General features: G+C 44.1%; 3 protein-coding genes across 3 annotated transcripts in view; 1 reads left to right on the forward strand and 2 right to left on the reverse strand.

Annotated features, from left to right (window-relative positions):
• Window positions 1-3: 3 nt before the first annotated feature.
• On the forward strand, window positions 4-7376 carry XKR8 (XK related 8). The gene is made up of 3 exons (XM_079131592.1): window positions 4-438; window positions 2969-3165; window positions 5872-7376. Exons 1-3 carry the CDS (start codon window positions 146-148, stop codon window positions 6579-6581), a joined length of 1200 nt encoding a protein of 399 aa, XP_078987718.1. The 5' UTR covers window positions 4-145; the 3' UTR covers window positions 6582-7376.
• Window positions 7377-14038: 6662 nt separating this feature from the next.
• LOC306669968 (elongation factor Ts, mitochondrial) lies at window positions 14039-15265 on the reverse strand. The gene has a single exon (XM_079154221.1). It carries the CDS (start codon window positions 14978-14980, stop codon window positions 14153-14155), a length of 828 nt encoding a protein of 275 aa, XP_079010347.1. The 5' UTR covers window positions 14981-15265; the 3' UTR covers window positions 14039-14152.
• A 3247-nt stretch (window positions 15266-18512) lies between these two features.
• EYA3 (EYA transcriptional coactivator and phosphatase 3) overlaps window positions 18513-26497 on the reverse strand; it is a 98161-nt gene continuing 90176 nt past the window's right edge. The window contains 3 exon segments of the mRNA XM_079114653.1: window positions 18513-20572; window positions 20639-21991; window positions 24298-24398. Coding sequence (XP_078970779.1) covers window positions 21911-21991; window positions 24298-24398 — 182 coding nt within the window. The 3' untranslated portion in view covers window positions 18513-20572; window positions 20639-21910.

Raw genomic sequence — 26497 nt, forward strand, 5'->3', positions numbered from 1 at the left:
GGCGGGACAGGGAAGTCCCGCCCAATCGGCCCTGGCCCGGGGCCGCCCGTAGGGCTGCTCCCGCCTCCTTGCTGCGACTGCGACCCCGGGATCGAGCTTGGGTCCTAGGGGCCAAGGGAAGCGAGGGGGCGGAGGCAGGCGGGACATGCCCTGGTCGCCCCGCGCCGCTCTCCTCCGGGACCTGGTCTTGGGCGTGTTGGGCACCGCTGCCTTCCTGCTGGACCTGGGCGCGGACTTGTGGGCAGCCGGCCAGTATGCGCTCAGCGGCCGCTACCTGTGGGCCGCGCTGGTGCTGGCGCTGCTGGTCCTCGCCTCGGTGGCGCTGCAGCTCTTCAGCTGGATCTGGCTGCGCGCCGACCCCGCCGGCCTGCACGAGTCGCAGCCTCCGCGCCGCTGCCTGGCGCTGCTGCACTTCCTGCAGCTGGGCTACCTGTACAGGTGAGCGCCGCGCTCTCGGAAAGGGAAGGGAGATCGGTACTTCCTGCAGCTGGGCTACTAGGACAGGCGAGACCCCGACACCCTGAAGGGGGTGCAGGAGAGGATGGGCTCCCAGAAGAGGAACCAGACTCTGCACACCTCCTCAGCAGGTGAGCCTCCAGACCCCAGGAAGGAGAATCGGGACCGGGAGCCCCCAGAGCTCATCTAGCCCTACCCTTCAGGCGCAGGTGAAGAAACCGATGTTCAGAGAAGAGGGAAAGAGGGCTTGGCAGCCAGATTTCTCTGGGGTCCGTGACTGGCTGTGCCACCTGGGACCTTTCTGCGTTTCTCTGAGTCTCGGTTTTCTCCTCAAAGGAAAGTGTCAGTTGCGGAGAGAGGTCTGGCAGGCAGGTGAGTTGTGAGGAGTCAGTGGAAGAGAGTGGGAAGGTACCTGAGGCTGAGCTGGCGCTGTTCAGGACCAATGATCCCTTCAGCCCTGCAGGGCCATGGGCAGGTCACTGACCTTTCCAGGCCTGTTTACTCGTTGTTGCCGTGGGGATCGTAATAGTGTCCTCTTCTCTTTTGTGAGGATTAAATGAAATGACACCTGTAAATTGTCCTGGCACAGAGTAAGCATCCCACAAATGACTCAGCTAGCTTCATGAGTACCTCTGAGTTTCGGTAGCCCTGACCCCCTAGAGCATACCCATTCCTTCTCCCCCTCTCTCCCAGTTGTGTGGTGTCCCTCAACACTGGCTTCCCATCCCCAGACAGGCAGAGGTGCGCTGGGCGCCATGGTGAACTCCTATAATCCCAGTGACTCTGGAGGCTGAGGCAGAAATTTCAAAAGTTGAGGCCATCCTCAGCACCTAAGAGAGGCCTAAAGCAACTTAGTTAGACAGACAAACAAGAAAAGGACTGGGAATGTGGCTCAGGGGTAAAGTGCCTCTGATTCAATCCCCAGTACCATTAAAAAAAAAAAAAAAAAAAAAGGGAGAGATGATGCAGTTTGTCCCATCCAATGTCCCTGGAGCCAGCCAGGGCTGGGCACAGACAGGCTGGGTCTCAGAAAATATGTGCAGACTATGCTCCTTTTCAGAATTAGCAGTGCCCTGTAGGAAAGGGGAAACTGAAAACAAGGGTCGGAGCCGTGCCATGAAGTCAGGACTTCATTATGTGGTCTAGGTTAGAATGGCTGGAGGCGGAATTCGCCTTGGAGTGCAGTTTTCACGATTCTATTCAGATCTTGCCTTGACATAGCTCAGTCTCCAGAAGGAGAGAGCGGAACTTAGATGTTGCCGTTTTCCGGAGGGACTGCAGAGACGCCAGTAAAACCCAGGCGCTGGGGAGGGGCACTGTGTACAGTCTGGGAGGCCACCCGGGGCTTGCGTTCGTGAGTGCTTCGTGCATCTTGCCTTCTCCTGTTTCTGCTGAGCTTTGGCTTGAAAATGGGGTCTCTGTTCCTGCCTGACAAGGCTGAAGTGGGGGGTCCTGTTGAGGCATCGGAGGACCCAAGGCAGAAGCTCCTGTGAGGGAGAGCCTCAACAGAGTCCCGCCTGCCTGTTGCTCAGTGTGTTTCAGGTCTATACAGGCAAGTCACAGCGGTCGTCTGAAGGATGAATTTGCTCAGAGGGAGTGGGCTGTCTTCCCAGAGCCAAGGGAGATCAGTTCTGGGTGCAGAACTATTTCTCCCCTCGTGCCAGTTGCTCCCTGAGGCCTGTCTGCCCATCCTCGGGACATCTTAACTCTGTCTTGGTCTCTATCCCCACCCCACTGAGCCAGCCTCCCACCATTCCTCCCTGGGCTGTTCCAGCAGCCTTTTTTTTTTTTTGTACTAGGGTTGGAACCCAGGGCACTTTGTCATTGAGCTATATCCCCAGCCCTTTTTATTTTGAGACAGGGTCTTGCTAAGTTGCTTAGGGCCTCTCCAAGTTGTTGAGGCTGGCCTCAAACCTGGAATCCTCCTGTCTCAACCTCCCAAGTCACAAGGATTTTAGGTGCGTACCACTGTGCCTGGCTCCAGCAGCCTCTTAACTGGGATTCCTGCTCCACTGTAACCCTTCTAACCCTTCCCGCTCTCCCCAGCTATGTCTTTCTAAAGCACAGTCTGATCCCATCTTGCCCATGCTCAGAAGCTCTCCAGAGTCCCCTTTGCCCACAGGATCCAGGACATTCTTAGGCATAGTGAAATTGAGTCCTATGTCTTGGACAGTTTTACAGCATGCCTTTCAAATCCAAAAGTTTTGGGCCCAATTCTGATTCCCCCTCTATTAGCTTCTTGATACCATTTCCCCAAATGTAAAACGGGGCTTTTGTGAGGGTAAATAGGACAAGGTTTGTGATGTTCTGACCAGCAGGAGTAGAGGTTGTGTTTAATCCCAATTTACAGATGAGGTTCAGAGAAGTCAGGTAGCTTACCCAATTCCCCCTACCATGTAAGTGGACGAGCCAGGATTGGAGCCTGTCTGCATCCACCAGACGGGTAGAAGACCGAGGAATTCACAGGACACTGACCTGGCCCTGTGGGCATCTATGTGTGTGTGTTGCCTAGGTGTCTGCAGGGGCTGCGGCAGGGCCTGTCAGTGTGGCAGCAGGAGGTGCCCTCTGAGTTTGACCTGGCTTATGCCGACTTCCTGTCCTTGGACATCAGCATGCTGCGGCTCTTTGAGACCTTCCTGGAGACGACACCACAGCTCACACTGGTGTTGGCCATCATGCTGCAGAGTGGCCGGGCTGAATACTACCAGTGTGAGTGCCTGGCCAGCAGCTGGCCCCCCTTTTGTGGCTTAGCAGAATTTCCCTCCCATGTCAGCAGTATTTTCGCTTTTTTTAAATGACCGTTGAGAAAATAGGAGACCAAGCTTTAGACAGTGGATCTGGGTTCAAATCTAAAGTTAATCTTTAGCTGCATGAGTTTGAAAGAATGCACAACCTCTCCGAGTATCAATTTGTTCTGATACTCAGATGCAGTGGCCCCTGCCTGCAATCCCAGCTACTTAGGAGGCTGAGGCAGGAGGATTGCAAGTTCAAGACCAATCTTGGCAGCTTAGCAAGACCCTGTCTCAAAATGAAAAATAAAAATGGCTAGGGATATAACTCAGTGGTAAAGTGTCTCTGGGTTGATTCTGCAGTACCAAAAAAAAAAAAGAAAAAAGAAAAAAAAGTCCTACCTCATAGAGCTGATGAAAGGATTAAATGGGGTGCTACATGTAATGCTCAGTGCCTGGCATAGAATAAATCTTAATTATAATTTTTACTATTTTGATGATATTAGATAAAGCATGTATGGTGCCTGATACAAAATAAGCATCTTGATATTCAATTTATTGAGTACCTTTGTACATTCAAGTTTTTAGTGAGCATCTCTTCTGTACCCATAACTGCTGGAGACAGAGTAGTGAGTATGATTCATGGAGCCTCTGCCCTGCCAGGATGTGTGACTATAAAACAAGTAGTTACAATAAATGTGCTGAGTGACTGGAAGATGGAGAGGTGGGCTGGGCTTCATTAATCACTGGGAGAGTTTGTGCAGTAAGGAGCCTTGGGAGGGTTTCTCATAAAGGGGAAGTAACTTGCTCAAGGTCAAGGGTGGCCACGCTGGAGTCCACCTCACAGCTCATTCAGAGTCCAGGGCCTCCCCTTTGCCTTTGCCACCCCTGCAGATCTCAAAGACCCCTGCTAAAAATACCACCGCCTCCCAAGGAACCCAGTCTCCACCCTGCCATCAATTCAGTGTGACCCAGGAGAGGCTGTCTCCACTTTATATGAGAGGAAAGAGGTACAAAAAGGTGAAGTGCCAGCCTGGGCCAGTCAGCTCTCACTGGGCACATTTTTTTTTTTTCCTGTTTGAGGGTGTTAAACTATCTAGGACCAGAGCCAAGTGGAGACAGCCTATACCATATATTGGGTGGGGGAGACTGATCTTCTCAACTTTTTATTTAGCAAACATTTATTATCCCAAAGGAACAGATCTGCCTACCAGTCCTTTTTTCTTTTCTTTCTTTTTTTTTTTGGTACCAGGGATTAAACTCAGGGGCACTCAACCACTGAGCCACAGCCCCAACCCTATTTCGTATTTTATTTAGAGACAGGGTTTCACTGAGTTGCTTAGTACCTCACCATTGCTAAGGCTGGCTTTGAACTTGAGATCCTCCTGTCTCAGCCTCCGAGCCGCTGGGATTACAGGCATGTGCCACTGTGCATGGCCTGCCTGCCTTTGGCAGTTCTGGGGGTCAAACCCAGGACCTTACACCTGCTACACAAGTGCTTTACCACTGAGCTACATCTCCAGCACTTTTTATTTAATTTTGAGACAGGGTCTTGCTAAGTTGCCCAGGCTGGCCTTAAACTTTCAAGCCTCCTGTCCCAATCTCTCCAGTAGCTGGGATTATGGGTGTGAGCCCCTGTGGCCAGCCAGAAGGTTTTCTACCCTCCAGGAACTTAGAAATAAGGAAATAGATAGTTACTGTGTGATCAGACTCCAGGCAGAAGTGGGTGGGGTACAATAAGGACGTCTGACACACAGTGTGTGGGGTGGGGTTGAGATGGGTGACCCTAGTGGATATTTAGGCAGGGCTTGTAGGGTGAGGAGAGGGTCAAGGGACGTGGGGCATGTTCTTCTGGCTAACCTAATGACCTGGAAAAGCTTGTGAAGTCACAGACTGTGGCAGGCTGGAAAAACTGGCAAAACATCAGCTCTGCTCAGACCCAGGAGGTGGGTGGTTAGAGAGAGGGATGACCACAGATCTGATGGTAACAGTAGATTCCCAGTAAACATCAATTGATTGAATGAGGTGGATGGGCACCGGGGAAGAAGCATTCTAGATATTCCACTTCTTCCATCTCTGCTCAGAGGTCCTAGTGCTTCCAGTCCAGGTTGGGTAATTAGGATGTGGGATAAGACCCTCATTGCCAACTTGTTGATCTTGGGAAAGCAAGAACAGGGTGAGGCTGTGTGGAGGAGAGCAGAGGGGAATGAGAACTTCTGCCATGCAGCAGGGACATCTCTTGTAGCCTGAGGACAGCTGCAGGCAGAGGCCATGGAATATCCTGCCCCACTTTCTGACATGGAGAAATCAGCCCCTTTCTGATGGCCGATTTTCAGACCCAAGAAAAACTTAGGCTCTTCCAGGAAAGGGAGGGTTATGGGGTCCTAGAAGATGCCTTAGGGTGCAGCTGAGGCCCAAGGGTACCAAATGCTGGGTGTCTCTTTTTGAGTTTCATACCGTCTCGTCCTTGAAAGATGCCCCCAGGATAGCACCTAAAGTAAAGCCTCTGGCGAGCCCTGTGGTTGATCTGAGCCCTGGAATGATCTGGCCCTGCAGCTTCCCTGTCTGTAAGTGGGGGCATTCTAATACAGTTGCTAGGAGGGCATCCAGGGTACCTTTGTGCCAGGGGAGGGGGACGCCAGGCAGGCTGCCCACAGAACTCACCATCTCCTCTTGTTCTCTGTAGGGGTCAGCATCTGCACGTCCTTCTTGGGCATCTCGTGGGCACTGCTGGACTACCACCGGGCCTTGCGCACCTGCCTTCCCTCCAAGCCCCTCCTGAGCCTGGGCTCCTCTGTCATCTACTTCCTGTGGAACTTGCTGCTGCTGTGGCCCCGAGTCCTGGCCGTGGCCCTGTTCTCAGCCCTTTTCCCCGACTACGTGGCCCTGCACTTTCTGGGCTTGTGGCTGGTGCTGCTGCTCTGGATCTGGCTCCAGGGCACAGACTTTATGCCAGACCCTGTCTCCGAGTGGCTGTACCGAGCGACGGTGGCCACCATCTTGTATTTCTCCTGGTTCAATGTATCTGAGGGCCATACCCGCGGCCGGGCCACCATTCACCTGGCATTCCTCCTAAGTGACAGTGTTCTGCTGTCAGTCACTTGGGTGACTCATAGCACCTGGCTGCCAGGCGAGATCCCTCTGCAGATGTGGCTTCCTGTGGGAGGCGTCTGCTTACTTTTGGGTCTGGCTCTGCGCCTCATCTATTACCGCTGGCTCCACCCTAGCTGCCGCTGGGAGCCCGACCGGGTGGATGGGGCCCGAAGTCTATTTCCTTTGGCCCAGGGTCAGCTGCCTCAGAACAGGCGCATGACTCATTTGGCTCGGAACTTTTTCCCCAAGGCTAAGGATCAGGCTGCTCTGCCAAGGAAGGGAGAGGTGAATGGGGTCCTTTGAGGCAGGGTCAGACCAGCCACGGGAGAGTTCACAGTGTGATAAAAGGAGAAGGCCAAGGCCCTGGAAGGCCAAGGGTGCTAATCATTATGTACGAGACACTTTGGGAGGAAAGAAGGGGACTCCTTTTCTCCTTCTCCCCAACCAGTATAGCTGGTGTCGCCAGAGCTTCCCATTGCTGGTCTTCCAAGCACTTGGTGGAAGTGCAGGGCCAGCCTGGGTTTCCTGCTCTGCCCAGAAGCCCCCAGGACACCTGGGGGCCTGTTCTGTGGAAGTTTTCCCTGCACCACCCATTTGTTCAATTCATTCAGCACATGTTTACTGAGAGCACTTTATGTGCCGGGAACATTTTTCTAACTGTGGAACCAGCTGCTGCTCTTTAGCTTCACCCCTTCCTGCTCCAGCCAATCCTGGGTAGGAACTCAAAGGCTGGAGGCCAGGGAGGCCCAACTCTGCACGGCCCCTGCCAGCCCCTGCAGGGTCTTAGCGCAGCTGTTCCGGCCTCAGATGGGGCTGCCTTTCACTCAAGTGCCTTGTGGACCTGTGGTCTGGACCATGCACAGCCCGCGAAGTATTTTTATTTGTTAACCAGTGCACCTCCTACCTCAGAGTTGATGTGAGAGAAAGAGAATGTGTACATATGTTTTGCTGCCAGTGAGGAAACACGTGTTATTTTTGTTTAACAGTATTATTAGGTAATTATTAAAACCTCGTGAAATCCTCTAGTCTGTGTCATTAAACTAACGCCTCCTGGAAAAAAGGGATCAGGGATGTGAAATCCCTTAAAATTGGGACAGAGAAGCAGGCTGACTTGCTTTCTCTTACCATCGGCTCTGCTGCCGGGCCTGGCGGGAGCAGCTGGAAGCATCTTTAGGGTTAGGAAGTGAGTGTGAGAAGCCAGGTGCAGGAGGCTTTTTGTTGGGAACTCTTCAAGGTTAAGTGGGAAGATGGCTTTGGGAATATGGAGTTGAGCAATGGTCTCAGGAAGGTGAAACCTTTAGCTGCTCTGAGAAGTCTGGGTTGGAAAAATAAGGAACAGGAAGAGGACACTGGAGTCAGAAGAAAAATTTCATTACCACCATGATGGCATCGGGGATCGTTTAGTTCTGTTATTCATTTATTGTAGTGGAGACATAGTAAACAGGATTATTAAAACATTCAGTATTTGAGATAGTGTTAAGTGCTGAAAGAAACCAGAGCAGGGGGGAAGGTGAGAGGGAGCCTGTGTTCGTAGGTTGGGAATGGGAGTTAAAGCAGACGAGCCTGCTGCTTATAAGTGCGATCAGGAGCAGGACCTGGAGTCACTGCTGAGGAAGGAGTGTTGCAGATAGTTTCTGAGGACCACTCTCCCACTGGGTGAAGGAGTACTTGTGGTGGTGTTGGCCTGGAGCTGAGGATCACCCAGAGCTGAAGGCCTGGCGCCAGGAAGAGGATCCGGGAAGATGATACCTGTGACTTTTACTTACATACAATGCAGAAAGGATTCTGCAAATCCTCCAGTCCTCCAGATTTCTGAATTTCACAGACCAGTAAAAAGGCTAACATGAGAATGGGCATGGTGGTGCACATCTGCAATTCCAGTGACTAGGGAGACTGAGGCCAGAGAGTTCAAAGTTTGAGGCCAGCCTAGGCAAACACTAGGTCTCAAAATTAAAAATAAAGGGCTGGTCATACTATAGTGATGTGACCACATCAGTGTTCACAGCAGCTCAATTCACAATAGCTAAGCTATGGAACCAACCTAGGTGCCCTTCAACAGATGAATGGATAAAGAATATGTGGTACATGTATCCAATGGAATATTATTCAGCCATAAAGAATAAAATTATGGCATTTGCCAGTAAATGGATGGAACTGGAGACTCATGCTTAGTGAAATAAGCCAATTGCAAAAAACCAAAGGCCAAATATTCTCTCTGATATGCAGATGCTGACTCAATGGAGGGTGGGGAGGAGTGGAGGTTCACTGGATTGGATGGGGGAATGGGGGAATGGGAATAGGAAAGACTGAAGACTGAATGAGACGTAACTTTCCTATGTTCATATATGAATACCTGACCAGTGCAACTCCACATCACGAGAATGGGAAGTCATACACCATGTAGGTGTGACATATCAAAATACCTTCTACTGTCATGTATAACTAAAAGGAACAAACAAAAAATAAAGGGTGGAAATGTAGCTCAGGGGTAGAGTACTTGCTTAGAATGCACAAGGCCCTGGTTTTAGTCTCTAGCAACTTGTGTGGGCGCATGCACACACACAGGCAAAAAAAAAAAAAAAAAAAAAAAAAAGACTAACATGGTTGCCAATTTAACATCAGCAAAAAAGGGCATTAAAAACAAACCCCATCTTTTATCTTCATCATCTCATAAAGGACATAATCATTTCAAAAGGAATGGTCATTCTGTTAATTGAATACATCTAACCACACACACATAAATCACTCATTTTCTTTCAGTCATTCAAGGCTTAAGACCTAGAGAAGGCAGAGGCTTGGTCAAGGTTTAGTGCCCAACCTCACCCTAGAATAGGCTTTAGGAATTTCCACCAAAATAGTAAAATACTACTTTACTATTCTTTTCTTTCTTTCTTTAATTTATTAAAATTTTTTTTCTAATTGATTATTCATGACAGTGGAATGCATTTTCACACACTGTACACAAATGGAGCATAACTTCTCATTCCTCTGGCTGTACATGGTGCTTAGTCATACCAGTAGTGTAATCATACATGTAATAATGTCTGTCTGAAACCACCGTCCTTCCCATCCCCACTACCCTACCCCTCCCCTCATTCTCCTCTGCACGACCCAAAGTTCCTTCATTCTTCCCTATCCACCCACAACTATGGATCATCATCTGCTTATCAGAGAAAACATTTGGCCTTTGGTTTTTAGGGTTTGACTTATTTCACTTAGGTGTGATATTCTCTAGTTCCATCCATTTACCTGCAAATGCCATAATTTCATTCTTCTTTAAGACTGAGTAATATTCCATTGTGTATATGTACCACATTTTCTTTATCCATTCTTCTGTTGAAGGGCATCTATGTTGGTTCTATATTTTAGCTATAATGAATTGAGCTGCTGTAAACACTGATGTGGCTGCATCACTATAGTATGCTGATTTTAATTTTTTGGGGTATAAACTGAGGAGTGGGGTAGCTGGGTCAAATGGTGGTTCCATTCCAAGTTTTCTGAAGAATCTCCATACTGCTTTCTATAGTAGTTGCACCAATCTACAGTTCCACCAGCAGTGTATAAGTGTACCTTTTCCCCCACATCCTCGCCAACACTTATTATTGTTTGTATTCTTGATAACTGTCATTCTACCTGGAGTGAGATGAAATCTTGTAGCTTTAATTTTGCATTTCTCTAATTGCTAGAGATGATGAACATATTTTCATATGTTTGTTGATCGATTGTATTTCTTCTGTGAAGTGTCTGTTCAGTTCCTTAGCCCATTGATTGATTGGGTTATTTGTTTTTTGTGTGTGTTAAGTTTTTTAAGTTCTTTATCCTGGAGATTAGTGCTCTGTCTGAGGTGCATGTGGTAAAGATTTTCTCCCAATCTGTAGACTCCCCTTTCATATTATTGTTTCCTTTGCTGAGAAGATTTTTAGTTTGAATCTATCCCATTTATTGATTCTTAATTTTACTTCTTGCACTTTAGGAGTCTTGTTAAGGAAGTTAGGTCCTAAACTGATCTGATGAAAATATGGGCCTACTTTTTCTTTTATTAGGTGCAGGGTCTCTGTTCTAGTGCCTAAGTCTTTGATTCATTTTGAGTTGATTTTTGTTTTGTGCAGGGTGAGAGACAGAGGTTTAATTTCACTTTGTTATACATGGATTTCCAGTTTTCTCAACATCATTTGTTGAATAGTCTATCTTTTCTCCAATGTATGTTTATGGCACCTGTGTCTCATATGAGACAACTGTATTTATGTGGGTTTGTCTCTGTGTTTTCTATTTTGTACCATTGGTCTACATGTCTATTTTGGTGCCAGTACCATGCTTATTTTGATACTATAGCTCTGTAGTACAGTTTAAGGTCTAGTAGCATGATGCCTCTTGCTTCATTCTTCTTGCTAAGGATTGCCTTGGCTATTCTGGGATTCTTATTTTTCCAAATGAATTTCATGATTGCTCTTTCTAGTTGTATGAAGAATGTCATTGGGATTTTAATAGGAATTGCATTGAATCTGTATAACACTTTTGGTAGTACGGCCACTTTGACAATATTAATTCTGCCTATCCAAGAACAAGGGAGATCTTTCCATCTTCTAAGGTCTTCTTTAATTTCTTTAGAGTTCTGTAGTTTTCATTGTAGAGGTCTTTCACCTCTTTTGTTAGATTGATCCCCAAGTATTTTTTTTTTTTTGAGGCTATTGTGAATGGGGTAGTTTTCCTAATTTCTCTTGCAGTGGATTCATTGCTTATGTATAGAAATGCATTTGATTTATGGGTATTGATTTTATATCCTGCTACTTTACTGAATTCATTTATGAGTTCTACAAGTTTTCTGATGGATTTTTTTGATCTTCTAAATATAGAATCATGTCATCGGCAAATAGTGATAGTTTGAGTTCTTTTCCTATCCCTTTAATTTCTTTCATCTGTCTGATTGCTCTGGCTAGAGTTTCAAGAACAGTGTTGAATAGAAGTGGTGAAAGAGGGCATCCCCGTCTTGTTCCAATTTTTAAAGCGAATGCTTTCAATTTCTCTCCGTTTAGAATGATTTTGGCCATGGATTTAGCAAGATGGCTTTTAGAATGTTGTGGTTTGTTCCTACTATCCCTAGTTTTCTAGTGTTTTGAACATGAAGAGGTGCTGTATTTCATCAAGTGCTTTTTCTGCACCTACTGAGATAATCATATGATTCTTGTCTTTAAGTCTATTGATGTGATGAATTACATTTATTGATTTCCATATGTTGAACCAACCTTGCATTCCAGGGATAAACCCTACTTGATCGTGGTGCACTATCTTTTAAGTGTTTTTGTATGTGATTTGCTAGAATTTCATTGAGAATTTTTGCATCTGTATTCATCAGGGATATTGGTCTGAAGTTTTCTTTCCTTGATGTGTCTTTGTCCAGTTTTGGTATCAGGGTGATACTAGCCTCATAGAATGAGTTTGGAAGAGTGCCCTACTTTTCTATTTCCTGGAATAATTTGAGGAGTACTGGTGTTAATTCTTTCTTTGAAGGTGTTGTAGAACTCAGCTGAGAATCTGGTACTGGGCTTTTTTTTGGATTCATAGGCTTTTGATGGCATCTTCTATTTCACAGTTTGAAATTGGTCTGTTTAAATTGTTTATGTCCTCCTGCTTCAATTTTGGCAGATCATATGTTTCTAGAAATTTGTTGATGTCTTTGAGATTTTCTATTTTCTTTGAGTATAAATTTTCAAAATTGTTTCTCATTATCTTCTGTATTTCAGTAATGTCCATCATGATATTTCCTTTTTCAACATGAATTTTAGTAATTTGAATTTTCTCTCTTTATGTTTGTTAGTGTGGCTAAGGGTTTATCAATTTTATTTATTTTTTCAAAGAACCAACTTTTTGCTTTGTCAATTTTTTCTTTTGTTTCAATTTCACTGATTTCAGCTCTGATTTTAATTATTTCCTGTCTTCTGCTGGTTTTGGTGTTGATTTGTTCTTCTTTTTCTAGGATTTTGAGATGTAATGTTAGATCATTTTTTGTTCAATTTTTATTCTTTTAATGTATGAGCTCAATGCAATGAACTTTCCTCTTAGCACTGCCTTCTTGGTGTCCCAGAGATTTTGATATATCAAAATCAGTGTTCCCATTTACCTTTAAGTATTTTTTTATTTCCTCCCTGATTTCTTCTTTTATCCATTCATCATTCAATAGCATGCTATTTAGTCTCCAGGTGTTGGAGTAGCTTCTATTTTTTATTTTATCATTGATTTCTAGTTTCATTCCATTGTGATCTGATAGAATGCAGAGTAGTATTTTTATTTTTATTTTTTTTTGTATTTGCTAAGAGTTGCTTTGTGGCATAACATATGGTCTATTTTAGAGAAGGATCCATGTGTTGCTGAGAAGAAATTGTTTTCACTCAATGATGGATAAAATATTCTATATATGTCTGTTAACTATAAATAATTGATTGTATTATTTAATTCTATAGTTTGTTTAGTGTTTGTTTGGAAGATCTACCTAGTGGTGAGAGGTGTTAAAGTCTCCTCATATTATTGTGTTGTGGTCTATTTAATTCTTGAAATTGAGAAGGGTTTGTTTGATGTACGTAGATGCTCCATTGGTTGGGGCATATATATTTATGATTGTTATATCTTGTTGATGTATAATTCCCTTAAGCAGTGTAAAATGTCTTTCTTTGTCTCTTCTAACTTTGGTTTGAAGTCCACTTTGTCTGATATGAGAATGCTTGTTTATGCAGTCCACGTGAGTGATGTTTTTTCCCAACCTTTTACCTTTAGTCTGTGGATGTCCTTTCCAAGGAGGTGAGTCTCTTGAAGATAGCATATTGTTGGGTCTTTTTTAAAAAATCCACTCTATCAGTCTGTCTTTTGATTGATGAGTTTAGGCCATTAACATTCAATGTTATTATTGAGATGTGATTTGTTGTTCCAGGTCATTTTGGTTTATTTTTGGTTTTTAATTTGACTTAATTTCTCCTTTGATTGACCTTTCCTTTAGTGTAGTTCCTCCCTTTGCTGGTTTTCATTTTTTTTTTTTTTTTTCATATCCTCTTCATGGAATATTTTGCTGAGAATGTTCTATAGTGCAGGCTTCCTAGTTGTGAATTCTTTTGTTTATCATGGAAAGTTTTTATTTCATCTTCAAATCTGAAGCTTAATTTTGCTGGATACAAAATTCTCAGTTGAAATTCATTTTCTTTCAGAGCTTGATATATATTATTCCAGGACCTCCTGGTGTTGAGGGTCTGGGCTGAGAAATCATTAAATCCCAATTGGTTTCCCCCCTATATGTAATTTGATTTTTTTCTCTCACAACCTTTAAAATTCTATCCTTATTCTGTATATTAGTCATTCTCACTATAATGTGCCTCAGTGTGAGTCTGCTATTAATTTTGTACATTTAATTTGGGGTCCTGTAAGCCTTTTGTAGTTGATTTTCCATTTCATTCTTTAGATTTGGGACGTTTTCTGATGTCATTGAAAAGATTGTGCATTCCTTTGGTTGTGTCTCCATACCATCATTTATTCTGATAAATCTTAAATTTGGTCTTTTCATGTTATCCCATATTTCTTGGAAGTTCTGTTCATGGTTTCTTACCATCTTCTCTGTGTGGTCGACTTTATTTTGTAGAGTATATATTTTGTCTTCATTCTCTGAGGTTCTGTATTCCAAGTGGTCTAGTCTGTTAGAGATACTTTCCATTGAATTTTTTTTTTCTACACTATTATATATTTATTAACTTTACCCATGAACTATATAATTTCATTAAAAATTCAGTTGATAAACAAATTCTGGGTTTGAAGAGACTTGGGCAAATTCTTTTTATTTTGATGTCCAGAACTAAAAATAAACCTTTTTTTTCTAGGCCAAAAGTCTCTAGAACCTATTCAGCTTCTGTTGCCTCTTCAACTTCTCCACATTCAAACCGCACAAAGTCTACTACAGATACCCCATGGGGCTGCACGTACTGTCCCAATGTGATGGAGGGATCCAGCAAGTATGGCTGGGACAGCATCTTGGTCTCTGCCTCTCCCCCAGGTTCATCATCCAGGGAGCCAACAGAGAGAGGGGCCATGCCCACCACATGCTGCCCAAGGCGGCGGCCAAGGTCTTCAAGGTTTGCTTTCTGTTCAGATGTCTCACAGATGACCAAGGCCCCATACTTTCCCAGCACCAGGTTGTGGAGTGAAGGACTGTGCATTGTTCCATGGACGTAAGAACCAACGTAGAACCCAGATGGCACCTTCACCCATGCAGCTCGTTTCAGAATCATGTTTTCTCCCAGTTTCCCTATTGCTAAGGCCAAATGATCCTTGAGAGATCCTTCTCTGTCAGGCCCAGCTGGAAGTCCAGAAAGCTCAGAGGAATTCAGGAAGCCTTTACTGTATGTGGCGAGTTGATCCTTTAGGCTCTGACAATGTAACATGGTTCCCAAGGCTACTTGCTGGACCAACTGTTGAAATTTTAAATTTCTGGAAACAAAATCTGTCTCACAGTTTACCTCTACTAATACAGTAGTATTTCCTTCCTGCAGCAGCCCAATCAGGCCTTCTTTAGTCTTTCTCCCATGGAGCTTGGTAGCTTTGCTCCAGCCCTCCTTCTGGGCCTGCTTGTGAAGCCAGATCTCTGCCTGTTTGAGATCTCCGCCGCAAGTTTCCAGAGCTTTCTTGCAATTTACAAAGGAGTAGCCGGTTTTCTGCCGCAGTTTCATAAGGAGATCCTTTCTGGAGGCCGAGGAAGACAGCCAGGACCCTGCGTGAATGGTGTGCCATGGCTGGAGCGACTGAAGCAGAAGGGACCCGGCCCTGCAGCGCTGCCAAGATTCCCACGATGCCCGTCCCTGCGCCCAGTTCGATCACCTTCTTGCCTCGAAAATCCACATTTTGACTCTCGAAATAGTTGCACAAACTCAGAGCCTGTGGGGTGCACAAGTACCTGCAACCAGCATGGCAACCAGACCACGCAGAAACAACCCAAGAGAAGAGGATGGCCTGAGACTGGATTTTCTCCATTGAATTTTTAATTTGGTTTATTGTTTTCTTCATTTTGAGGATTTCTGCTTGACTCCTTTAAAAAAATTTTTTTATAGTTGTAGAGGGACAGCATGCCTTTATTTATTTTTATGTGGTGCTGAGGATCAAACCCAGTGCCTCACACATGCTAGGTAAGCGCTCTGCCAATGAGCTACAGCCCCAGTCCTCTGCTTGATTCCTTTTTATGATCTCTGCCTCTTTATTGATCTTTCACTTCCTGTATTTTCTCTCCAATACTATCCTGTATTTCGAAGATGAATCTATGTATTTTCTAAACTCCTCTGACATTCCTTCTACTGTGTTGTCTGTGGATTCTATTGCTGAAACATCTTGGTTTGTTTGAGGCACTTTGTTCCCTTGTTTTTTCATGTTGTTTGTGTGTCTTCCATCTAGTGGTATGGAGCAGAGGCAGTACAGATTCTACCCTGTAGTCTCATAGTGTCCCTGAAGGCTTCCAGTACCTCACCTTTAAGGGGGAAACCAATATTAACAGCACCCAATGCAAACAATATACCACCTTAAACCAATGGCTTCTATTAAGGCATTTACAGTTTTGTTGCAATAAACAGAAAAAGTGTTCAACTATTATCTACCATATAAATGGTAAGTTTGCTAAAAGGGTTTACCATTTCAAATGATGGACAATGAAGGAACACAATTAACGTTAAGATGTGATGTTTCCAAGGGAGAAGGAGAGAAGATAGAGGTAAAAGTTTATAGTAAGAGTGAGTGAGGTATTAATGGAGGTTAGCTGTTAGTATGGGAGGAGAAAGAGAATCCAGGGAGACAGGTAGGTGAGAGAAAAAATATTTACTGATTTTAAAAAAAGTAAAAATATAAGAACACACAACAAAACTGCAACATACTATTCAGACATCCCATTCTTCAATAAGTTGATGCATGAAAAATATTTAGATTCAGAGATGGTAGAGGTGTAAGAGAAAGGGTGGGGGAAAAAAAAGGAAAGTCTCAATGGAAAATTGAATGATTGCTTCCACTGGCTTTCAAAAGTTTTCTCAGCTTCCTTTCTCTGCCAATAGTGGGTGCTGGACTGGTTGGGTGGGTGAGCAAGATGCCCTCACACCCTCTTGAGTCTTCCCACCTGGGGTAGCTGGCCCCTTCCTTCTCTGCACACTTCAGAACTCACTGAGCTGGACAGAGCCCAGATGTTTCTCCAACCTGTGCTCTCCCTGGGGAACTGCCCTCAGTCTCTGGCTTTCCACAACTTGCCAGACCTAGACTGGCCCCGCAAACCCAGCTGCAACCTGACGAACCTAGGCTTCAGCTTCCCCAGGCCCTGTCTTGCTGCAGTCCCAAAATCTCAATGCTCTTTCAACTTGCAGAGAGACCACCAGGGACGTGCTCACACAAAGGAGCAACCCTACAAAGAGGCAGATGGTACCACTTATCACACCGAGCAGAAAGACCTCAGGTGCAACAGACCCGGAGGGACCCGATATATTTCCAGGTCCTGGCCTGTGTCCCCATACTGAGGTGGCTGTGCCCCAAGATGGTGGCGGTGGCAGCAGCAAACCTGCAGGCCTAGACTGGTGTCCCAAGATGGCTGTGATCGCGTGTAACCAAACCTGCGGGTACTGTGACAATGGACTTCCAGGCAACAACAGCAGGCAACAGGCGATTTGCTGGCTGTCTGCAGGTTAACACTACTTTACTTTTCCACCATAATTATTCTTGTCATGCAAAGATGAGGCTCAGGGAAGCAGTCATTTTTCCCAATAAAAGACCTAGTGTTTTAGGCAACTCCCCATTTCTCCACACCAAATCCAAAAAGATGTGCTTCTAATTTATTTGGGGGTAAGCTCTCATTTATACTACCTAGATGAAACTCAAATGATGGTAAAGTCAATGTATTATAACGTACTACTGTAAAAGCTATGGAACTTGGCAGTTGATTCATTTTTGTGAGTGTATACTTTTTTTTTTTTTGGTAATGCTGGACATCTAACCCAGAACCTGGTGCAGGCTAGGCAAGTAGTACCACTGAACTGCATCCCCAGCCCCATTTGTATATATTTGTAGACTTTACAGCATCAAGAATTTTAAGCAGGGTGCAGTGGCACACACCTGTAATCCCAGCAGCTCAGGAGGTTGAAGCAGAAGGGGCAGGTCGCAGACCAGCCTCTGCAACTTAGTAAGGCTCTAAGCAATCTAGTGAGACCCCGTCTCAAAATAAAGGGGCTGGGTTTGTGGCTCAGTGCTCCTGGGTTCAATCCCCAGTATCAGTGGGGAGGGAAGAGTTTTCAAAAGTTGAGAATGACATTACTTGCAAATATTTTCCTTGAAGATTTCTAACAAGAATCTTTTCAAATTTGAAGAAACTTGCTGATTTTTACCTGTCATTAAACAGCTTTCAAGAGAAATGTGTATGCTTTATTAGTTTTATTAGGGTGAGATGGAGATGTTCATTTACTCTATGGGCTTAGAAACTGATTAACACCTCTAACGTACACTTATAACTGAAAAGGAAGATAAGCAACTATCAGGTTTTCAACTCTGGTTCAAAATTGGCACTTAATAATGAATAATGAAAAGATTCAATAAATAGAATAAAATGCAGCTTCCTATTTTCTGGGCAAATTGATTTGGGGGAAAATACAATTTACAGTCTGACATGTTTGGTACTTGGAAACAGAATCTAATTCTAATTTCCTTCATTGAAAATAAAAGGGAAAAAAGTTTTGTGCCTGTTTTCTAGATCAGTGGGGTGGGGGACAGACCTGAATCTGAAGAAATGAAATGAGAAAAGTAGTTGATATGACATGAAATCAGGCCAAATCACAGGAGGTTTGATATCAGTTTGTCAGTTTTATTGCTTTTATTAAGCTCAACACAGCAAATATTGATTTCTCTCTTTAATAATTAAAGTTCAGCACATTTGACAGCAAATGAAATTTCTTATTCCAGTTCTAAACCTTAAAAAGCAATGTCATTTAGAAACATTTCAGAAATAAATGCTCCCTTGCGAATTACTTAAAAATATTTATTTTACTTTCCTTTTTCCCATGTATGCTTATTTATACCAAGTGGTTAGTTTTTTACTTTTCCTTTCTTGGTGAAATTAATGACCCAGTTATTGAAAAGGTGACACCTTTCTAATGACCTCTTCAGAATACTTATGAGGCCCTGATTAGGAGCCTGCATGGTTGGCCAACTGAGCTGATCCTATTTAGAAAAGACACAGGAGAAAACTGTATAGAAAATAAAAACTTTATTTTTTTCAAGTTTATAAGATAGTTCCCATTACATATAACATTATGGTCAAGGATTCTACAGCCACGAATGCCCGCAGTCACATAAATATATCCAATCCAATCCATGTCTTTTCAGCTAAAAGAGGCATCTGAAGTCCAGAAAGTCACATGTGGAGTAGAGGTCGTCCTTGATGGGATGGCTCCTGTCAGTGCACTACGAAGCAGCCAAGGAGCCTTGCTTACTAGGGCTGACTCAACAGAGGAAGGGACAGACAGCCCGTTTTCAGGGCTGGGATACAACTCAATTTTCCCTCTTGTGGTTAAGATGTTCTAGAATCTCAGAATTCTGGCTTCTATAGTATATACCTGGGGAGTTCTAATTTCCAGATGAAAAAGGAAACCAATTTAGCGGTAAAAAATAGAAGCTTGCTAAAGAAGGGGCCCTAACTGCTGCCTGCAGAGGAGTGAGGAGAGGTAGGCCCCACGCTCACCGCTCGCTGGCGGAGGCATGGCTCTCCCAGAAGAGGGGGCCGTGCTTGGCCCTGTGCTCCTCTGTCAGTCAGTGGCACTGACACCCATTCAAGGCAGCGAGCATCTAGAAGCTCCATGTGCTGCAGCTGGAGTCTGCTAATCAGATCCTACGTGGAGCTGTGGAGTTTGTATAAACTGCGAACAAGCTGTGGCAAGTCTCTTGGGACACTAGCTCTGTCCCCCAACTTGTGGAGCAGAAGACAGGAACACCCCCAAATCAAACAAAAGCCCAAACAGGCATCTAAAATCTGCAGCAGGCGTCCATTCTCCTGGACACCACCAGCTGCCCCAGGGGCAATGGACAGGGTGATGCTAAGGCACGGTCAGTTTTACATTCGAAAGTCAAGCCACCTCTTATCCCAGGGCACACCAACACCTCCAGAGTCACTAATAGGCAGTCCTCACCATGAGACGTCCAGACCATCTTATAGAGCCATAATGCCTGGTTGTGGGAGGACTTCTCAACCGGCTAATCTCACATGCACTCTTTCCAGTGAAGAGGGCTTCCCCTTGATCAAAGGACCCACCAGCATCCTTTGGCCTCAGCTTCCAACTGAGCTCTTGATATTACCCACTTATTTTCCTTTCCAGGCCTTTGTGCCAAGGAGGAGAAGATGGTAAGAAGGGTAGTGTTCCCTGGATGATTTCTCTTGGTGGAGACAGCTAAGAAGTTCTTGCTTTCTGTCTGCCCCCTGAATGAGGGTAGGAGCCACCAGAAAGGTATAGAGGCTGTTCTCATCTCTTGGCCAAGTTCAAGGTCCTTTTGGAAAGAGCTAAGCATGGGCAGTCAGATCAAGAGGAAAAAGGCCATTAAAAAGGGGAGTCCAAGTCATATTCTAAGAATAAAGAGCCTGCCACAGGTGGGAAAGAGGAACATTTGTGTTACCTGTATGTGTGAGAGGGTACCACTGTGCAACTTCATAAACCTTAAGCACAGCACAGCAGGTGGTCTTTGTCCAGGGCAAAAAACCAATACCTAAACTGGCAATGTGGCATGAAAGTAAAATCCACCCTAGAGTTTTCTAAGATGGGCCATCAAGCAAGACAGAGCAGTATCTGGCCAGCTGTCCTGAACACAGACCCAGAAAGGTCTGCCTCAGACTCCATCTCCCTCTTCCCACACCCACTTGGAAACAAGGCCAAGAAGTGGCCAAGTGATGAGCACCAACTTCAGCTCCTTTCCCCAAACTTCCTTCCTAAACTCTGAGGCATGAGGCACTGTCCATCAGTTCTGAAGGAATGTGTGTGCCAGCCTTGCTGTTGCTCTCTGCTCTCTGGGTGACTTGGCACTCCTTGTGCTACAATATCTCTTGAAATGGGTGCACAGCATCTCTGCGGATAAGCAGTTACAGCTGGGGTTGGTCACAGATCTCCTCCCGAGGACCAAGCTGCTTCTTTGAGGTGCTTATTCAACCACCTCTTTCAGTTCTAACAGAAGTTTCTCACATCTGAGCAGGTGCCCAGCTTGGTCCTGGAGGGATGGGGCATCCAATAAACATGGCTGGGCTAGAAGGCTGGGACTAGGGCCTGGGCCCTCACACTTCCCAGGAGGCAGGCTGAGAGATGCTCCTGCATTTGGCCCAGTCTTTGGGCCTGAAGTAAGGGAGACAGCACCCTCATTTAAATCAGGAAAGTCTTTCTGATCTCCTGGCTTCCCATTTTAGAATGGGATTTGAGAAACAGGGCATTCCATAGGAAACTGAGTTGGATTACAGCCATCTGATCTCCAGCTCCAGGCAGAGATCTGGGTACATACATGCCTGGGATATCCTGCATGTGGCTGAAGGGCTTCCTTGAAGAAGCAGTTATAAGCCTGTTCTTTGTCTTGATTTGAATTAAGTCCAATGGGCAGGGACTGGCTGGAGATGCACTGAGGTGGATGTGAAGTGCAGAGGGCAGGAAGGGGTCAGAGCCCAGCATCTGATGACTAATACAGAAGAGGCTGCAGGTTGAGCATCTGGTGGGAAAGGGTGCTTCTCTGCAGAAGGAAGAGGTGGAATCTTCCTGTCTCAAGAGCCAAGGAAGGTGAAATTCCAATAAGCCCAAGTCCCTTCCCTCCAGTTTGGAGGCTAAACCTCTTGGGATATAGCCTCTGAATTAAGTTGAAGGCTTAGAATTTACTCCTAAGGGAAGGAGATTCCAGGGTTGTGCCATATGGTTAAAAAGAAGAGGGACTGGTAAGGGGGCTGAGGCTTGCAGGATGGGAAATGCCAAAGGCCAGGCTCCACAGACAGAAAGGAACCATCCTAGAGAGCAGACCACTGGAGCAGCCGAGGAGGTGGTGCCGACACAGAGAGGTATTTTAGCTATTTCAATTACTATATTCATGAAAACATTACATGTCCCTTTCTTGCTGGAAAAAGAAAAGGATGGGGGGGAATCCTGCTTCAGAGACCAGACTCAACTATAAAAATAACGTACAGATTCCCTGGAAAGAAGTTCTACAGCTAAGAAGATCCTAAAGACTGCAAGAGATGTTCTTATAAAACTGCTGCATTTATCCTATCACAAGAGAAGCTCTCAGTCTGGTCATGGAATAAGAGTACAACTCTGCCCCAAGAATTTCCTTTTCTTTTTTTTTTTCTTTCTTTGAAACAAAACAGAAGAAATAAAAGTAACTAGCTGCAGCGAGTCCACTGTGCTCTCATCCGACTGTTTCCTCCATCTTACAAGGATGAACACGGGGCTGCAGCTCACTCGGAGCGAAAATGGTTGGTTCTGATTGTGTTCTCGCCAGCATTCCATGGAGAGAGAAAAAGAGAGGGAGAGAGAAGAGGACGGGAAGGAAGTTCCCAGTTGGTTCTGGTCTCTGGCTCCCTTCAGGAATGAAAAGGAGCCCATGAGGAAGACTCCTCATTTCAGTTCTTAGAGAAAATCAAGCTCCAAAGCTTGGTGAAGGGACACTAGGTCTCCATGGTTTGTGATCCTCCAGAAAGGCATGTTGTGCTGGAAGAGAGGGAGGACACCTGGTTAACCCAACTCCTTTTGGGAGCTCTACTTACCCATATGCCTTCCTCCACATCCCTTTCTCTCAGGTGCTTGGTAACCCACCACACAGGGCTGCCATTGGGGTGAAAAAAGTCATGTGTACAAGGACCCTGTACATCACAGGACACTTTACAAATGAGAGGAATTTTTATTAGGCTTCAGTAGTAACTGTGCTTTCATGCTCCAATTATTATATGAGGTCTTCAGGATCATATAAAATAACCCAGAAAATAAATCAGAATTAAGATAACAGTGATCAAAAATAAGATAACACTATCAAGACAATTTTCTACAAGTTTCAGAACTATAGGGCCCAAATTTTGTCCATGTCAAAGAGGTAGAATATATAGATCCAGAAAATAATAATCCCATATCATGTGGTCAGAATAAGGTCAAGATACTGTGTGCTTTTCTGGAAGTCACAAACTCAAAGGAGGGTTTAGATATACCCAAGTACTGGATATACCCATGTACCATGAAGTTGAAGGCAATTATTTTTACTGATTGTTTTATTCAAATTGGACACAGTTCTTTTGACACATAGCTGTTTTTTTCAGGTCAGTGGCTCCTGCATAATATTTAAAAGGGTATAGTACAAAGAAAAGGAAATAGATTTGTTATACTACATTCAGGAATGCCAGGCTAGGACCAGTAAGTGAAAGATAAGAGACAGGAACTTTTTCTGGGTGTGGTGGTGCACGCCTGTAATCTCAGTGGCTTGGGAGGCTGAAGCAGGAGGATCGAGAAGAGTTCAAAGCCAGACTCAGCAAAAGCGAAGCACTAAGCAACTCAATGAGACCCTGTCTCTAAATAAAATACAAAATAGGGCTGGGGATGTGGTTCGGTGGCCGAGTGCCCCTGAATCCAAACCCCTGTATCCTCCCCCACCAAAAAATAGAGAGAAACTTTTGTCCAATGGAAGGAGGAACACCCTAACAGCTTCAATGACCCCACAATGGAACAGACTTCCTGGGAATCAGTGTCTTCACCCTTGGGTATTTATGCATGCAGGGACCAGAGTTTTCTGTCAGGCTATGGTAAAGATCCTTTACAGGGTGGAGGCTGGATTGGGTGAAGCACTAAAGCATTTTCAGTGGGTATATCTAATTTTATTTTATTCTTTTTTTGTGGTGCTGTGGATGAACTTGAAGCCTTGTGCATGCTAGGCAAGCACTCTAACATTGAGCTACATCCCCAGCTCCTACATTTTATGGTAGATGATTACAGACATGAGCCTTGAGATGTCAGCTCTGCTAATGACTCATCCTTCTCCCCAGCTCTCTTCTACAGACTGAGAAGTACTGACGCTTTCACTCAGTAGTGTCTTCCCCAAAGAGGGGAACAAGAAGTACTTTAGAATGAAAGCTTTAGTGACAACATATGTGAAAAAGCAAAGGTTCCTGAATAGCTAATAATGTGTCAAGTGAAAACATAATGAAGCCGGTGGCACAAGCCTGTAATCCTAGTGACTTGAGAACTGAGGCAGGAGAATCACAAGTTCAACACCAGTCTAGATGACTTAGTGAGACCCCGTCTCAAATTAAAAAAAAAAAAAAAAAAAAAAGGGTTGAGGATGTAGCTTGGTGGTAGAGCGCCCCTGGGTTCAATCTCCTGTACTGGAAAAACCCAAAACAAAACCAAAAACTAAAGAAAAAAGAAGGATGACATGGCGCTGGGACCTGTACTGTAAAGTTTGTGAATACAAACTTTTTGGGGCTTAAAAGCAGGAAGGACTTTCTCTACAAAAGCAACTCCAAATTGATTGTACCATTTTTGTTTGTTTATTTTTTGAGATTCTGAAGTCTGGAGAAGTCAGAATGATTTGCCTTTTTGCAATCAAGTCTGAGGTGCCTTCTCAGATGAAGAGGGAAGATGGGGCCCATCTCAGGTTTAGTGATGGGATCCCTGTAACAGGTCTGGAAGCTTTTAAAATTCTTGTGTGGCAGGAAGGAGTGGGTAGAAGATCTACCAATTTAGAGGGAAAATTCCCTTTGAGGAAAAAAATGTCTTTTTCTTTAGAGAAAAGTACTAATACACAATAGATTGCTAAGGTTTTGTAGTTTTTAAAAAATATTTTTTAGTTATAGATGGACACAATATATTTATTTTGTTTATTTATTTTTATGTGGTGCTGAGGATAGAACCCAGGGCCTCACACATGCCAGGCGAGCACTCTACCACAGCCCAGCCCCAATTCTGTAGTGTTACCATTTTTCTAATTGCTCCATGCATAACTATGTTGACTATTTTTTTTAATCAGTTACCTGTTTGGCTGCAATCTCTTCATCTCGTCCATCTCCAATCACTACATATGTGACTTTCTTTCCAAATCTTGACACAATTCTCTCAAAGCAACTCTCCTTACCTGATGAGAAGAAGAAATTTCCTATTAGGATATTTTTCCCTATCTTTTTTCCAATACCAAAGGACAGAATTTGCTGCTCCATTCACCTGTCAGTGCTTAGACAGACTAAGTAGCAGTGTAGTTTGTTTGGTGGGAGTTAGGGGTAGAAGCCAACGATCTAGTAGGCCCCTCTATCCAAAGAATGTCAAACTGGCATTACAACCACCAGCACCACCACAACAGCAACTTATTTTAACCTTTACATTGAGGGTGAAGGTCCTAAGATCTTAATGTAAAGGATTTTATAAAAATGGGAAGAGATGGGTCTAGGCTGTGTGATTGCTGTGAATACCACAACTCTCTTCCTGTACATCTCCTGTACAATGGGTATCATTCCCTACTTTTCAGGTAATCATGGAACTTTGTAGGTTTGGTGACTTGCCTCAGATTACAAACAAGCTAGTAGCTAGAATTGGGATTTGAAATCCAATTCCCAGTTCTGGTTATTGTGCCATGATAAACGATATACACACACACACACACACACACACACATACACACATATATATATATATATATATCATTTTATATATATATATATATATATATTTTTTTTTTTTTTTGGGGGGGGAGAGTACTGGGATTGAACCCAGGGGTGCTTTATCCCTGAGCTATATCCCCAGTGCTCTTTTTTTTTTTTATTTAATTTTTAAAAATTTTTACAGACTGCATTTTGATTCACTGTACACAAATGGGACACAACTGTTCATTTCTATGGTTGAACACAATGTAGATCCACACCACTCCTGTAATCACAGATATACATAGGGGAATACTGTCTCTTTCTACTATCCTTCCCCACTCCCTCCTGCCCTTTTCCTCTACACCATCCAAAGTGTAATTTTGAGACACGGTTTCGCTAAGTTGCTGAGGCTGGCCTTGAACTTGTGATCCTCCTGCCTCAGGTTCCTGTGCTGCTGGGATTACATGTGTGTACTACTGCACCAAGCATGACGGATGGTTTTTTATAAGAAATAAAAGTTAAATCATAAGGCCTTGATTTCTTTAAAAATAAATGTCAGACAAAAAAGTCATTTCCTTCCAACTCTTAATTTTTCAGAAATGGTCCTGGTCATAGATCTTGTCAGAGGAGCTCCAGAGTAAAACAGAAAAGTTAAGTAACATGACAGCTACATTTGCCACATCCGGAATTTCCTCACTTACTATACTTTCTGGCTGCAACATGGGAAATAAGTGATAGAAATCTACTGCAGACAGTTCTAAGAAACAATTGGGTGTATCAAAATTCAAATTCCATCTGGAACCAACATCTAAAACATGCACACATGATAACACTGTGGGAAAGATATTTTCTGTGTATAAATGAAAGGAAATTAAATCCCTTCTTGCTCTTTCTTTATTATCTCTTGCACTTTATTTCTCTGCTTCTGCCTGCTTCAGTTAGGTAAGGTTCTAACTTTGCTTCCTTCCTCATCCTGCTCCCTTAGCCTTCTCATTCTTTGTTTTTGCCAGATTCAGAAACACTTAGCACCAGGGTTCCTGTGAAAAGATAAAGGGGCTTCCTCCTCAAGACATGTGACTGCCACCTGCTGGAAAATGATTGTAATACATAACAAAGACTGATGTAAGAATATATACCTCTGTACTCAGAAGTCCTGCTTGCTTCATCTGAGCATCTACAAGCCTACTTGGCACCTCAGAACAGATGGATGGTCTCCTGGACAAGACACTAATCCACTCTGGGTTTCAGCCTTTATAATATAAGGCTTGTTTTAGAGCACTTACGTGCTTTTAGTGCTAATATTTCATTATAGCACAGTCATGTCTTTCACTCCACAGAAACATTCAATTGTTGTTTGTCGAGTAAATGCATATTAATCTCACACATGATTCATGGAGGACTGTAGTCCATGTATTGAAACAGTAAACAATCCAACTAATAATGAATACTTATCACAGTCAATGTGTTGAACAGAACCATTATACCTTTACAAATCAGGGACTGGTCAAGTCTCCAGACCCATGATCTAATGCAATCTGTCTATAGAAAAGAACTTGAGTCCGATTTCAGATTTTCTCCTAAGAACTAGTAAAACAAA

The sequence above is a fragment of the Sciurus vulgaris genome (assembly GCF_902686455.1).
Source record: "Sciurus vulgaris genome assembly, chromosome: 1".
Classification (NCBI taxonomy): Eukaryota; Metazoa; Chordata; class Mammalia; order Rodentia; family Sciuridae; genus Sciurus; species Sciurus vulgaris.

Bases quoted from the DNA above. Each gene is read 5' to 3' on its own strand.
- XKR8 (XM_079131592.1), top strand. From the start codon at position 146: ATGCCCTGGTCGCCCCGCGCCGCTCTCCTCCGGGACCTGGTCTTGGGC. The intron at 439-2,968 runs GTGAGCGCCGCG...TGTGTTGCCTAG, and splicing joins CAGCTGGGCTACCTGTACAG to GTGTCTGCAGGGGCTGCGGC. The intron at 3,166-5,871 runs GTGAGTGCCTGG...TGTTCTCTGTAG, and splicing joins CCGGGCTGAATACTACCAGT to GGGTCAGCATCTGCACGTCC.
- LOC306669968 (XM_079154221.1), bottom strand. From the start codon at position 14,980: ATGAAACTGCGGCAGAAAACCGGCTACTCCTTTGTAAATTGCAAGAAA.